Source organism: Gorilla gorilla, chromosome 6 (assembly GCF_029281585.2).
Source record: "Gorilla gorilla gorilla isolate KB3781 chromosome 6, NHGRI_mGorGor1-v2.1_pri, whole genome shotgun sequence".
NCBI lineage: Eukaryota > Metazoa > Chordata > Mammalia > Primates > Hominidae > Gorilla > Gorilla gorilla.
In genome coordinates this window covers 147,725,457-147,741,524 of record NC_073230.2, presented here as the reverse complement: position 1 = coordinate 147,741,524, position 16,068 = coordinate 147,725,457, and the positions used below count along the sequence as shown (strand labels likewise).

General features: G+C 44.7%; 1 protein-coding gene and 1 non-coding gene across 2 annotated transcripts in view; both read left to right on the top strand.

Moving 5' to 3' along the window:
* SVOPL (SVOP like) overlaps window positions 1-16,068 on the top strand; it is an 83,499-nt gene that overhangs the window by 43,907 nt on the left and 23,524 nt on the right. The window contains exons 9-13 of the mRNA XM_031013195.2: window positions 5,083-5,156; window positions 6,862-7,067; window positions 7,762-7,873; window positions 9,171-9,252; window positions 13,694-13,783. Of these exons, the coding sequence (XP_030869055.2) occupies window positions 5,083-5,156; window positions 6,862-7,067; window positions 7,762-7,873; window positions 9,171-9,252; window positions 13,694-13,783 (564 nt within the window). The remainder of the gene's footprint in view (window positions 1-5,082; window positions 5,157-6,861; window positions 7,068-7,761; window positions 7,874-9,170; window positions 9,253-13,693; window positions 13,784-16,068) is intronic.
* Window positions 10,029-10,157, top strand: LOC115935489 (small nucleolar RNA SNORA40). Its single transcript, XR_004071113.2, has one exon. It is a non-coding gene; the product is annotated as a small nucleolar RNA SNORA40 (small nucleolar RNA).

The window sequence follows — 16,068 nt, the reverse complement described above, 5'->3', positions numbered from 1 at the left end:
GTTGGTCAGGCTGGTCTCGACCTCGCGACCTCAGGTGATCCATCTGCCTTGGCCTCCCAAAGTGCTGGGATTACAGGCATGAGCCACCGCGCCTGGCCCATATTAACCTTTTAAAATTTCTGAGACAGGTTCTTGCTCTGTCACCCAGACTGCAGTGCAGTGGTGTGATCTTGGCTCACTGCAGCCTTGACCTCCTGGGCTCAAGCAATCCTCCTGCCTAAGCTCCTGAGTAGCTAGAACTACAGGTGTATGCCACCATGCCTGGCTATTTTTGTACAGTTTTTTGAGGAGACAGGGTTTTGACATGTTGCCCAGGCTGGTCTTGAACTCTTGGGCTCAAGCAGTCCTCCCACCTCAGCCTCCAAAGTAGTTGGAATTGCAGGCATGTGCCACCATGCCTGGCTAATTTTTTTGTTTTTATTTACTTGATTTTTTAAAAGACAGGGTCTCGTTCTGTCATCCAAGCTGGAGTGCAGTGGTGTGACCTTGGCCCACTGCAGCCTCAACCTGCTGAGCTCAAGCGATCCTTCTGCCTCTGCCTCCTGAATAGCTGGGACTATAGGTGCACACCACCACACCAGGCTAATTTTTTTTTTTTTTTCTTATTTTGTAGTGACAAGGTCTCACTGGCCTAGTCTGGTCTTAAATTTCTGGCCCCAAGTGATCCTCCCACCTTGGCCTCCCAAAGTGCTGGGATTACAGGCATGAGCCACCGTGCCTGGCCTTAATTTTCTTATTTTTTCATAGAGATGAGGTCTTGCTATGTTGCTCAGGCTGGTCTCAAATCCTGGCCTCAAGCAGTCCTCTCATCTCTGCCTCCCAAAGTGCTGGGATAATAGGTGTGAGCCACTGCACCAGATCCTCAGTGCAGATTTTGATAGGATGAGGAAGGACAGGATACAAGGATACTAGACATCTGGCAGAATGAGATGGCGTCCCTGCCAAGGCAGGGAATGAATGCATAACAGGGAGACCAGGAGGTACAGAGAAAAGCTGCTAGTACACAACCTTGCTAGGGCTGGTAGGACTATGGGAAAGGCTCTTCTGACCTCAGCTCATGCTCCATGTCTGAGATGGGTCCATACCAGCAGTGCTACCCATGCCCTGAATCCTTGCTTTCTTGGGATCCTGTAGCCGCCAAGGGATGAGTGATGTCTGAGTGTCCTACACACAGGCAAGGGGTGAGCTTCCCTGGGTGTTCCTGATTGGTTGCCGAGGACATCACTGATGACAAAAGTCTTGAATCCCACTACCATCTGGCCTGCATTGTAAGTGTGAGGTGGCATGTGCTCCATAGTAATGCAAATATTGTGAGCATTCAGTATGCCAAACCTTCCCCGTATTCATCATTGTATTTTGGTAAGGTATTCTCACTTTCTTCTGTGGAGTGTTACTGCCATTATTATATGTATCTCAAAACCTATTATAACTGGAGCAGTGTGTCTGTTCGTTTTGCATTGCTATAAAGGAATACCTGAGACTGGGTGACTGTTAAAAGAGGTTTATTTGGCTCATGGTTCTGCAGACTGTACAATCACGGCACCAGCATCTGCGTGGCTTCTGGTGAGGCCTCAGGAAGCCTCTACTCATGACAGAAAGTGAACAGGGAGCAGGCATGTTACATGGTGAGAGCAGGAGCAAGAGAGGTGCGAGGCTCTTTTAAACCAGCTGTCACATGAACTGGTAGAGTGAGAACTCACTCGTTGCTGCAGGGAGGGCACCAAGCCCTTCATGAGGGATCCGCCCCCACGACCCAAACACCTCCCATAAGCCTCCACCCCCGACGCTGGGGATCACATTTCAACATGAGACTTGGAGGGGACAAATATCCAAACTATATTAAACAAGAAACCCAAACTTTCTTCCAAAGGATTCAGAATGATTCCATTATTCTAGTTTATTTTTTAAACATTGGAAATACACTCTCATGGGTTTGGAGTTCAGAAAGCTACTATAACAGCGTCAGCTCACTTCTCCCTTCCTACTGAGATACTGACAATCACATCTTACTGAGCAAAGCAGGGTGGGAGGATGAACTAGTTGCTAGGCAACTGTGATTAAAAGAAGAAAGCTATTATGGTTTATAGAGACTAGAACATAATCTTTAGGTGGCCGTAAAATTCTGATTGTCAATAGTGTAAACAGTAAAAACAGTTGCAAAAAGAAAAAGTCTTAACAGAGATAATTAAAACCACTGATAGCTGTAAGATTATAAGATAGCTGAGTACAACCGTTTTTGGCATGTGCTTTGTGAATTGAATGCAGTAGTTGCAACTCCAGGACTGAGGAGCACTGAGGTCAGAAATAAGTTCTCTCCTCTTTCCTCCTCCTCTTTCCTCCCTCCCCCATCCTCCCTCCACAACCCCCTATCTCCCATCTTCCCTGCACATTCTCCATCCTCCCTTTCCACCCTGGATCCCCTGTCTGGCCTCCTCCCTCCACATCCTACTTCCTCTGCTTTTCCTCTCCTACCTTACCTCTCCCTCCACCTTCTCCATCCCCCATTCTTCACCTTCCCTCCTCATCCTTCTGTCCCCACTTCCTCCTCCTCCCCACTTTCCTTCTCAAGCCTTCAGCTTGCGGCCTCCATCCATCATGCCCATTAAGTGATCTTCTTCACAGTCATCTGTCTGTTTGTTTATTTTTTGAGATGGAGTCTTGCTCTTGTCACCCAGGCTGGAGTGCAGTGGCATGATTCCAGTTCACTGCAACCTCTACCTCCCAGGTTCAAGCGAGTCTCCTGCCTCAGCCTCCAGAGCAGCTGGGATTACAGGCGCGTGCCATCACGCCTGGCTAAATTTTTTGTATTTCCTTTGTAGAGACGAGGTTTTGGCCGGGCGCGGTGGCTCACGCCTGTAATCCCAGCACTTTGGGAGGCCGAGACGGGCGGATCACGAGGTCAGGAGATCGAGACGAGGTTTTACCATGTTGGCCAGGCTGGTCTCGAACCCCTGACCTCAGGTGATCCGCCAGCCTCAGCCTCCCAAAGTTCTGGGATCACAGGCATGAACCACCGTGTCTGGCCCTCCACAGACATCTCTTGAGCAAGGCCCAGAGCTACTGGCAGTAGACCCTGCCTTCAGTCTGGTCACAGTCTTACAATCTGGTTAATGAAATGAGCATCACATATGAAGGAATAAAAAACAGCCCAGATGCTTAGAACCAGGTGGGGTGTAGGGGTGTGTGTATGTGGGTGTGTGTATGTGTGTGTGTGTGTGTGTGTGTCTGTGTGATATCAGAGCAGAAGGGACTGAGCCATGGCAGTCTGAGCCACTTCAGGGGGATAAATGGGACATAAATTGAACACTAAAAGGAGAGTGAGCCTGCCGGGCATGGTGGCACATGCCTGTAATCTAAGCACTTTGGGAAGCCAAGGCTGGTGGATCACTTGAAGTCAGGAGTTTGAGACCAGCCTGGGCAACATGGTAAAACCCCGTCTCTACTAAAATTACAAAAATTAGCTGGACGATTTGATGCACACCTGTACTCCCAGCTACTCGGGAAGCCGAAGCACAAGAATTGCTTGAACCCGGGAGGCAGGGGTTGCAGTGAGCCAAGATCACGCCACTGCACTCTAGTGTGGGTGACAGAGCAAGACTCCTTCCCCCCCCCCCCCCAAAAAAAAAAAAAAAAGGCTTTGGGGAGGGGAGAGGACACTGCAGGCCCCAGGAGATGTGCACTGAGACCAGATGTGGGAATGTGCCGTGGGTCTTGGTCAGATTGGGAAGAATAGTGGAAGGATGGGGGGAGGGTGGGGATGGTTAATGTGTACCAGAAAAAATAGAATAAGACTTACTATTTGATAGCAAAACAGTGACTATAGTTAATAACTTACCCGTACATTTTAGAATAACTTAAGGTGGGTAATTGGATTGTTTGTAACTTGAAGGATAGATGGTTGAGGGGATGGATACCCCATTTTCCATGATGTGCTTATTTCATGAGGTGTATCAAAACAGCTCATGTACCCCCATAAATAAACATACCTACTATGTGACCCACAAAAATTAAAAATTAACCATTGGAGCAAAAGGCCTCTAAGTTCCCTTCAAACTCTAGCTTTCTGTGACAACAAAATCTAGGACACCCAGGACCACATTCCCAGTGTCTCTAGAAAGAGCCTGTAATCCCAGGTCTATTTCTGAGAAAAGAGCTGTTGGTTTTCAATGGCGTGCCCTCATCTGAAGCATTCCCAGCTTTACATAAAAATCCATTTCTGTGCCATCATGTAACTCTTCCTTGCTTTTTTTTTTTTTTTTCTTTTTTTGAGATGGAGTTTCACTCTCGTTGCCCAGGCTGCAGTGCAATGGTGTGATCTCGGCTCACCGCAACCTCCATCTCCTGGGTTCAAGTGATTCTCCTGCCTCAACCTCCTGAGTAGCTGGGATTACAGGCATGCTCCACCATGTCTGGCTAATTTTTGTATTTTTGGTAGAGATAGGCTTTCGCCATGTTGGTCAGGCTGGTCTCAAGCTCCCGACCTCAGGTGATCCGCCCACCTCGGCCTCCCAAAGTGCTGGGATTACAGGCGTGAGCCCCCACACCCAGCCCATTCTTACTTGTTTTTATCCAAAATTATTCAATAGGTACTATGGACAAGAACTTTTGCTAACTACACCCCTTAGAGACAGAAATTAGGCATTCTCTCCTTTTTCAACTTTATGCCGTTGTTTTCTTAACAAGTCTCATACTCTTTTTTAATATAAGAGTTTTTGTTTTAATGTTAATTTTAGAAGAATCTCTCATCAGTTTCACAGTCACTTTTCATGTTTCCTCCCACCCTCCCTACCCCCGCGCCAGTGCTGGTGGGCAGAGGAAGAGCAAAAGGTTAGGATCTTAAGTTCAGTGAGCTTTGGTACTTGTCAATGATGAGAAAAAGCCAAAAGACAGATCTGGCTGAGACAAATGTGTTTAAAACAATTATCTCTGGGTTTGTGTCAGCTGTACTCATAGGAGCTGAGTGGTTATCCCAGGCCACCATGCTCCAATATGATTCTCATCTTCTATGATCGAAAACAGTGGAAACATCTCTGTTCATCCTTAATCTGCTGAGTATATTCTGTCTCCTTTTCATTACCCCAGGAAAAAAGAGGAAGATTTGCAGACGTATTGGATGCTAAATATTTACGGACCACATTACAGATCTGGGTCATATGGTAAGAGTGTGATTATTTCAAAGCTAGTTTTAAATAGAGGCATTGGGAGGAAGCCTATTTAAGTAAATCTATGTGGGTGCCACTGGGGAGAAAAACATAAGACTAACTCCAAATACTACAAAGACAAGCAATGTTTTGTCTTTCTACAAACACCACCACTACTAAATAAATAAGTAAATGGATACATAGACAGACAGAGGAAAATTCCCTAATTGTCTTCAACCAGTTCTTAGATTTTTCTTATGAGCATATGAGTTCACTTCCTAACTTTTGCAGCCTGGTCTTTTTCTCACCACATGACAGAAACTGGTCCTTTGAAGTCGCCAATCATCAAGTCCAGTGGCATAGACTCTTGTGGTACCCTCTGTGATTCATTTCTCTGCAGCATGACCTTGAGTAAGCAAAGATTTTCTAGACAGGACTAAAACATGCTAACTATAAAGGAAAAGATTGATGAGTTTTAATACATTAAATTAGGAACTTAGGAACTGTGTCAAGATATCATGAAGAAGGCTGGGTACGGTGGCTCATGCCTATAATCCCAGCACTTTGAGCACTTTGGGAGGCCGAGACAGGCGGATCACCTGAGGTCAGGAGTTCGAGACCAGCCTGGCCAACATGGTGAAACCCTGTTTCCACTAAAAATACAAAAAAATTAGCTGGGCATGGTGGTGGGTGCCTGTAATCCCAGCTACTTGGGAGGCTGAGGCAGGAGAATCTCTTGAACCCAGGAGGTGGAGGTTGCAGTGAGCCGAGATTGCACCACTGCACTCAAGCCTGGGTGACAGAATGAAACTGTCTCAAAAAAAAAAAAAAAAAAAAATCATGAAGAGCCTGAAAGGTAAGCCATGCATGGGGAGAAGAAATTTGCCATGTATATTTCCAGCAAATTATATATATGTATACACACACACACACACACACACACACACACATATATATATAAAACATGCTATATATTAGACATATCATTTTTTCAACAGGAAAAAATAGACAACCCAGTTTTTTAAGTTTTTAAAAATTTTTGAAGTTTTTAAATTTATTTATTTTATTTTGCACTTGTAGAGATGGGTTTTGCTTTGTTGCCCAGGCTGGTCTCAAACTCCTGGCCTCAAGCAATCTTCCTGCCTTAGCCTCCCAAAGTGCTGGGATGACAGGCATGAGCCACCATGTTCGGCCAACAGCCCAATTTAGAAATAGGCAAGAGACTTGAACAGGCGCTTCACCAAAAACATATACCAGATAAACACATCAAAACATGCTCAACCTTAAAGTCACCAGAGAAATGCAAATTAAAACCCAACAAGATACTATTACAAATCCGCCAGTCCATGAGAATGGCTAAAATGAAAGACTGACAATACCAAGGGTTGAGAAGGAGGAAAGTAACTGGAACTTTCATACACAGCTAACTGGAGTTCAAATTAGTACAGCCACTTTGAAAAACTGGAGGTATCTATTACAGCTGGAAATATGCGTATACTATGGCCCAGCAATTCCGCTCCTAGGTTTACACCCAACAGGCATGTGTACATCTGTATGATGTGTAAGAGACACTTCCACAAATGCTCTGTGTGGCGTCTGAGCCTGGCTTTCTGCTCTCTTTGCTTTCCACATGCTACACGTTCCACTTGGTATCCCCTCCCCACTCATCCTTCAGGTCTGGTGTCAACGTTTGCTAGTGACTTTCTTTTCTCTCTTCCAGGCTTGGAATCTCTTTTGCCTACTATGGGGTTATCCTGGCCAGTGCTGAGCTGCTGGAGCGGGACTTGGTCTGTGGTTCAAAGTCAGACTCTGAGGTGGTGGTGACTCGGGGGGACTCAGGGGAGAGCCAGAGCCCCTGCTACTGCCACATGTTTGCACCCTCTGACTATCGGACCATGATCATCAGCACCATCGGTGAAATTGCTCGTAAGTGTCCCTCTGCGTGTTGGGTCTCTCTCCTTGGGTGGTCTATGTGCACTTGAGTCTTAGCTGAGAGAAGTGTGACCCTGTGACACCGCTCCTGCCTAGGAGAACTGAATAAGTTGCCAAGCAGTGCTGAAAAATCTCCAGTTTGGATTGGTGTTGGCAAGAGAGGTCTGGAGGAGTAGACCTTTGAAGTGCTGTATTCTGTCAATTGTAAGGTGTTTTTTTCACCTTTACATTTTAATGTCTCTGAAATTGGCATGTGGCTTACAATGGCTTGTTAGATAGCAATTGACAGCATTATTTCTATTTTAGTAGACATAAAATGATGGTACTTAAAAATCAATGGCTGAATGTTAAATTGAGCTGATAAAAAAAATCAATGGCACCTTGAATTTGATGAAAACATATAAAACACTTAAAATACAGGCCTAGCAACTGGCAATCTACAATAGACCTGTATGATATAATAAGTATTCTGGGCACCAGTGCTTATCATTCCTGGACCCACGTGGGTAAAGTATATGTAAAAAGTCTTGCAATTGATGACAACGTGACTGGATTTTGGCTGGAATACTTGTGAGGTTTGGATGAAGTTGCTTCTTTCTGAAACGACAAGGATGAATCCATGCCAGTGTAGCAATATGCCACTTGCCTTCCAAGGTTCCAGAAATTATCTTTACTGTTTGCTTTCTAGTGAATCCTTTAAATATACTGGGCATCAATTTCCTGGGAAGACGGCTGAGCCTTTCTATTACCATGGGATGCACGGCTTTATTTTTCCTTCTCCTCAACATTTGTACTTCAAGGTATTTTCTGTTTAATTGCTTCAGATTTTGTGCAGTGGTTTCTAAATGGAGTCTCCTGACCCATGGTGTTCAGTAGTTTCAAGGACAAGTCCCTTTCACCCAGGAGAGTAGAGAATGGGCTGCTTGCTTGACTAGAATGGTTTTGCCTGTTCCCTACTATCCCCGCTTCCCTCTTCCTACAGACCCCATCTTCCTCCAGCTATCACAGGATTATGGGTGCCAATGATGGTGTACTCACTTTACCTACCAAAATATTGAGGATCATTATGTAATGCTTCCTGGAGAATCGGGACTCTGGTTGTTTATTACATTACTTGAACCAGTGCCAAGAAAGTTTAGTAATACAGACAGTGTGCTTATTTGTGCCTTCTGCTCATTTCACTCTTAAATTGCAGTCCTGGAGTGGCCTGAGCTCTGATATGTATCATTTGTTCTACAAGCTCTCTGCACTATTTTCCAGGGGATGGTAGCAGCAGGTGTGCTAATTTTTTTTTTCTTTGAGACAGGTTCTCTCACCTTGTCACCCAGGCGGGAATGCAGTGGTGCGATCTCAGCTCACTGCAGCCTCTAACTCCTGGGCTCAAGCCATCCTCCTGCCTCAGCCTCTTGAATAGCTAGGACTACAGGCACACACCACCATCCTGGGCCAATTGAAAAAAAATTTGGTGACTCACACCAGTAATCCCAGAACTTTGGGAGGCTGAGGCAGGTGGATCACTTGAGCCCAGGAGTTCAAGATCAGCTTGGACAACATGGCAAAACCCCATCTCTACAACAAATACAAAAATTAGCTGAGTGTGGTTGTGGATGTCTATAGTCCCAGCTACCCAAGAGGCTGAGGTGGGAGGATCACTTGAGCCTGAGAGGCTGAGGCTGCAGTGAGCCATGATTGTGCCACTGCACCCAAGGCTGGGTAACAGAGCCAGACTCTGTCTTAAAAAAAAGTCTTACTATGTTGCTGAGGCTAGTCTTGAACTCCTGGCCTCAAGCGATCTAGCTGCCTCGGCCTCCCAAAGTGCAGGGATTACAGGTGTGAGCCACTGTGCCCAGCAGTTATGCTAATGTGAGGGGCCAGGGTGAATGGCAGCGTTGGGGAATGGAGAGGGCAGCGGGAGTAAGATTGGAAGGAGGTTTGCTTAAGGACCCCACAATCAGGCCAGCTGAGAAGCAGCACCTCCCTTGGGTTCTGAGTTATCTGTGATTGTATCTCAGCATCCACAGTGCACTCGAAGCTGGGCCACGGGAGGTGGTCCTCCATGCTGCCTTTTATAATTTCTCTCCGCTTCCTGTTTTCTAGTGCCGGCCTGATTGGCTTCCTCTTCATGCTGAGGGCTCTGGTAGCTGCAAACTTCAACACCATCTACATTTACACAGCTGAGGTGAGTTTTCATGCAAGGCTTGCTTACAAAGGGTGTGTAAGGTGAGCTACTTAGGATGTCCATCCAAAGGTAATGAATGCCTGGTTTCTGCTGACTTTTGATGATTTTCTAAAAACAATCTGTTAAAAAGACACCAGAAGTTTATTGGATGTGAATTTCCCCTTCCCCACTCAGTCTATCGAAAGCCAATCTCTGGAAGATAGGATCTTTTTCCTTTCTTTAAATAGCATGCATGTAAAAAACACCTCCTTGCCCTAGCACTAGGCTTCCAGAAGTAATAGGTAGCAACATGTTGCTGTCAAATGTAGAATTTCCTTTCTCTCTTTTTGAAATTAGAATACACTTTTCACTTTTATTCTTTTGGAAGATCCCTTTCCTTCCATCTGTTATTTGCTGCATGTAGCTTAAATTGAAATATAATCTTGATTTATTCTTTATTAATTTATTGAATTCATCTATATTGCAAGGTACTGCCTGAGGTAGCTGGAGTATTTCCTCATAAACCTTCCACTTTAAACAACTAATATTCCTAGAAATGAAACAATATTTGAATAGGGAACTTAACAGTATTTTAACTGGTTTTGTCATTCGTTGAGCTACAGGAAACAGTACTTTAGATACTGATAAAGCTGCCTTCAGGTTCATGGCAGGAAGTGGGGAAGTCTATTGCGATTAAAGATTTGACATGTCAAAAACCATTAAACCCGCAGAGAAAAGTACTTTTTCTCCCACACAGAGATAAAAATAGAAAGCTATGAGATGTTCGAATTATACATAATACTTCATTTAGTTCCATTAACAAAATCTAAAGTTGACTTATAGACAGGTACAAAAAAATCAATCCTCTTTTGCAATCCAGAACTCATTGTTCAGTATAAGTTTTGCTACAGATAGGAAGGGGTATTATGATGCCTGAGACACTTTAAAATGATTGGAGTATTGATAACCATAAAGGTTGGTTCCCGGCTGGGCGCAGTGGCTCATGCCTGCAATCCTTGAATTTGGGAGGCTGAGGTGGGAGAATCACTTGAAGCCAGGAGTTCAAGACCAGCCTGGCAAGGAAACCAAAACGCCATCTCCACAAAAATTAAAAATTAGCCAGGGATGGGGGCATGCACCTGTAATTGTAGCTACTTAGGAAGGGGGGGCTGAGGCAGGAGGATTGCTTGAGTGCAGGAGTTGGAGGCTGCAGTGAGTTCTGATGGCACCACTGCACTCCAGCCTGGGCAGCAAAGTAAGACCCTGTCTCTAAATTAAAAAAAAAAAAAAAAAGTTTGGTTCTAGGACTATAGAATAGAGAATTTAAAAGCATAATATATGAGGAAAATCTCAGCTATCTCAATTTTGTATTCCAATTTCGTGTTGACTTGATATATCAAGATGACTTTTTGTTTTAAAGGCTTTTATCTTCAGAACATGATGTCTGGGGTTAAATGTATTGACATATTGCACAGGTCTGTACTGTTCTTGAACTGTGATAGCTTAGGAATGAATATGATTTGAACTCATGCATATTTACAGATGGCATCAAATGGAGAACAAGGCAGATCCACCTACTCCAAAAATGACCCTGAAGTAAATTGGTTTAAGAAATTAGATCCCAAAGATTTCTGGTGAATTTTGAAGGCTTGATCAGTATATCCATATTAAAAGGAGATGAAAGAAGCCAAAATAAAAGAATTATGGGCTGACAGGACAACTGGATTAAGCATCAGTTCTATTAAAAAGGGCTAACTTGAAGATTTTTTGACAATAAATTTTACTCCAGCTCTGTAGGGGAACTAAGGTGAACTTGATGGACAGTGGAAGGAATTACAACATGAAATTCCTGGAATAAAAATTAATTGGCTGGGTGCAGTGGCTCACGCCTGTAATCCTAGCACTTTGGGAGGCCACGGCAGGTGGATAACTTGAGGTCAGGAGTTTGAGACCAGCCTGGCCAACATGGTGAAACCCCGTCTCTATTAAAAATGCAAAAATTATCCAGGCGTGGTGGCAGGTGCCTGTAATCCCAGCTACTTGGGAGGCTGAGGCAGGAGAATTGTGTGAACCTGGGAGGCAAAGGTTGCGGTGAGTCGAAACCGAGCCACTGTGGTGACAGAGAGACTCCGTCTCAAAAAGAAAAAAAAAATTATTGACTTTAAATAATTTTGCATAGTTAAGAAAATAATTTTGCATAATTAAAAACAAAAACAAATCTAAAGTTATTTTGTAAATTTATAAACCAAAAAAGCTACGCGTAACATGGTGTATTTCTAGAACTGCATTTGGGATGTACAGTCAAACATATTGTGGAATTTGCTGATTTTGAGGGTCATTTCTAAGTATTTTATTTTATTTTATTTTATTTTGTTTTGAGACGGAGTCTTGTTCTGTCGCCCAGGCTGGAGTGCAGTGGCGCGATCTCAGCTCACTGCAAGCTCCACCTCCCGGGTTCACGCCATTCTCCTGCCTCAGCCTCCTGAGTAGCTGGGACTACAGGTGCCTGCCACCACGCCCGGCTAATTTTTTGTATTTTTAGTAAAGATGGGGTTTTATCGTGTTAGCCAGGATGGTCTCAATCTCCTGACCTCATGATCCGCACGCCTCGGCCTCCCAAAGTGCTGGGATTACAGGCATGAGCCACCGTGCCCAGCCAGTATTTTATTTTTTATATTGTTTTTTAAAAGAGGTGTGTAACTAAAAATGATAGTTTTCTGTTATTCCATCTTCCAGATGACTCACAATGTGAACAAAAGACTTTATCGGTATTATAGCAAAGAAGCCATCACCTGAATTCATTATTTTCAGTCAGAGCAACCTCATTTTTCAGAAAATAATAAAGTTCCCCATAAAGATATTCCACCCCCAGACCTTCTCCTGTAAATATAGCAGTGTCCTGTGAGACGGAAAGCATCTTGCTTTTTGCATTTGACAGATGGTGGCAAAGATGTGGGCAACTAAAGGGGGCTACATGCTTTGCCTTAGAGAGTTGATAAAACTGTTTTGCCAGTATTTTACAGCACTAAGAAAATGTTCCAACATTTTGAGAAACCATTCTTTCCTAGAAAGTATTCTCCCTACAATTCTATTTATTCAGGAAGACTTGCTGACTTATTAAACTTCTAGTTCCTTTAAGAATTCTGAATCAATGAAAAACCAATTAATTAGATTTTACTATAAATATCAAAAAGTTGCAGCAAGAAAGTAGAATATGGCTGGGCATGGTGGCTCATACCTGTAATCCCAGCACTTTGGGAGGCTGAGGCAGGAAGATCGCCTGAGCCCAGGAGTTTGATACCAGTCTGGGCAACATAGCGAGATCTTGTCTCTATAAAATAAAAATAAAAATTTAATAAAATGTTAAAAAGGGCTGGGCATGGTGGCTCACGCCTGTAATCCCAACCCTTTGGGAGGCTGAGGCGGGCAGATCACCTGAGGTCAGGAGTTCGAGACCAACCCAGCCAACTTGGAGAGACCCCCCCCCCCCGCCGCTGCCGCTGCCTCCACTAAAAATACAAAAATTAGCCAGGCACGGTGGTGCATGCCTGTAATCCCAGCTACTTGGGAGGCTGAGGCAGGTGAATCTGTTGAACCCAGAAGGTGGATGATGCAGTGAGCCAAAATTGCACCACTGTGCTCCAGCCTGGGCGAAAGAGTGAGACTCTGTCGATAGATAGATAGATAGATAGATAGATAGATAGATAGATAGATAGATAGATAGATAGATAGACAGACAGACAGACAGACAGACACATAGATAGATAGATAGATAGATAGATAGATAGATAGATAGATAGATAGATAGATAGATAGAACATGCTGTTAAGATTCTGCAACAGCAAAGAGGCTAGGGAATTTAACAAGAACACAGGGGCCAGGTATGGTGGCTCATGCCTCTAATCCCAGCACTTTGGGAGGTTGAGGTGGGTGGATTGCTTGAGGCCAGATGTTCAAGACCAGCATGGCCAACATAGTAAGATCCCATCCCTAATTTTAGAAAAGAAGTAAAAATAAGAACACAGGGAATGGTGTGGCAAGTACCTGGCCCTCTAGTTAGTTATCTTAGCTGTATTTGTATTGAAGACTTCATCAGATCTCTGGGGAGTATTTTCTTCCCGTTCAGTAGAATTGCTTTTATATATTTATAGTTCTGAAGTGGCACTCTTCTCTCTGATTCCAGAGCTTGTCTTTCTAAAATTATATTTGGAATCTTCAGTGAAGCACATTTTTGGAATTTGCTCATTTAAAGGATAATTTTGAAGTGTTTATTTTTCGCTGATATTGTCCCAAAAATTCAAAGTTGTGTACCTGAGAAAATCAACAGCTTCTATTCCATATTCTGTAACTGTGTTTGGTGCTCTATGCATTCCAAAACCTGACCTGGGGAGGAAGGGGAAGAGGAGAGCTTGGGGAAGGACGGACATTATCTGACTGGTACTTTCCGTGCCTCTCCCTGCAGGTCTACCCCACCACGATGCGCGCTTTGGGGATGGGAACCAGCGGCTCCCTGTGTCGCATTGGTGCAATGGTGGCGCCATTTATATCCCAGGTACAGCCAAGGACTCTGCAGGGAGAGAGTGAGTCTGAGAGAGGTGGGGAAAGAGGAACCCAGGGACCTTCAGATTAAGGGCAGAACGGAGGATTTCTGTTGACTTCATGAGTTTTCTGGAGGTGCCGTTTCCCTGCTGTTTGGTGGATTTAGGTAGAGAGAGAGGCTAAATCTGCTACCAGGCTTTCAGCCTTCCAGTCAGTAGTAGGCATTGCATTCAGGGTTTGCTCCGTTTTAAAATGGGTATTACTGGGGGAAGATGGAAAACAATGGTCAACACGAGAAGCTTGGGCAGTTGAATGACAGTGGGCACTAACCCTGAGTTGGAATTGTTGTCTGGTCAGTTGTCCAGGTGGCAACTGTAAAACAGAGCCCGAGAGTAAGGGCAGGTTCAGCTGAGGGGCAGGGAGGTGGTGTGGGGCACAGGTGAGCCAGGCTTAGGCTGGGATAAAATCCAGGGTGACTTGGAGCCGTGGATGGAGCCTTGTTTCAGGAGAAACAACAGAGGCAGGTATGGCGACCCTCGGGGTCGTGGTTCCTCAGAGGGCTATGGAGCTTGCTGCTTTGCACTTGTCAGTCTTTTTTTTTTTTTTGGCTGCAAAAAAACAGAAATCCAGGCTGGGGTGCGGTAGCTCACGCCTATAATCTCAGCACTTTGGGAGGCTGAGGTGGGTGGATCACCTGAGGTAAGGAGTTTGAGACCAGGCTGGGCAGCATGGTGAAACCCCATCTCTACTAAAAATACAAAAATGAGCTGGGCATGGTGTGCTCTCCTGTAGTCCCAGCTACTCAGGAGGCTGAGGCACGAGAATCACTCGAACCCGGGAGGCAGAGGTTGCAGTGAGCCGAGATCGCGTCACTGCACTCTAGGCTGGGCGAGAGTGAGACTCTATCTCAAAAAAAAAACAAAAAATAAAAACCAGAAATCCACATGACCTGGCTGTAGCAAACAAAGGCAGGAATGAGGCCGAGCCCAGTCTGGGAGTGGGGGCACTGACAGGGGCCCAGGCTCTGTCCTCTTTCTCTGTCTGGTGCCTGTGGTCACTCATTTCCACCTGAGCATGCAGGCTTTCCTCCTCCCTGAGAACCAGGGTGCTGTGCTTGCCTGTGCATGTGGCAGCTCCACAAATCCCGAACACAAACCCTTCGCTCTGGCCTCTGGAAGACACTGATTAGTTCTCTCTGAATCCCGAGATAGAGACCCCCATTGGTCCAGTTGTCCATGCTTGAGCTAACTCAGCTGTGGCCCATAGTCAGGGTTATACATAAGTGCAGCTGGCAGAGGTGAAATTACAGAGAGCGGGTGTTGGGATGGGCTGAGCAGACTTTATCGTATATTTCCTACAATTTAACACAGGGATTTTGCTATCACGAATTTTTTTAAACTATCTTGGGAATGTTTTCCCCACCTGTCTTTTTCACTTTTTCTTTTTTTTTAACATCTGAGAAACCAAGCTAATCCCCACCTGTCTTAAAGAAAAATGGGGATGCCTTTTGTCTGGTGCTTTTACTTTTCAAAATTCCTTAATACTTATTTCATCATTTTCAGAAAAGAACCTAGAGATGAAAAAAGTTGTCATTTTTTTTTCTTTTTCCAGAGACAGGGTCTCGCTCTGTTGCCCAGGCTGGGGTACAGTCATGGCTCACTGCAGCTTCAATCCCCCCAGGTTCAAGGGATCCTCCCACCTGAGCCTCCCCAGTAGCTGGGACTACAGGCATGCACCACCATGCCTGACTATTTATTTATTTATTTTTAGAGATGGAGTTTCAGTATGTTGCTCAGGCTGGCCTCCAGCTTCTGGGTTTAGGCCATTCTCCTGCCTTGTCCTTCCAAAGTGTTGGGATTACGGGTGTGAGCCACTGCACCCTGCCAGTAGTAAAACATTAACCCTATTTCTGGATGACTGAACTGAGGCATAGTTCATTTTCCAAGCTTTCATTAGGAATTGAGTTCTCGACCACCTGGAACATTTTCCCTGGGCATTTGTGGGTATTTATCCCAGAGGCTACGCTGCTGTTGGTGGGTTTGTGGTTTAGGAAAGAACCCAGCTGGGACCAGGTCTCCTGGGGCCGTAAGGCCCTGCTCTGTTTAGCATCCTGTAGCCCACCTGGATTCTTAACTCCTTGTAATTCTCAGTTATCTTTTTCTGCTACCCTCCCTTCATTTATTTTCATTTTCATTTTCTTTTTCTTTTTCTTTTCCTATCTTTCTTTTCTCTTTCCTTCCTTCCTTCTTTTTCTTTTTTCTTTCTTTCCTTTTCTTTGTCCTTCCTTCCTTCCTCTCT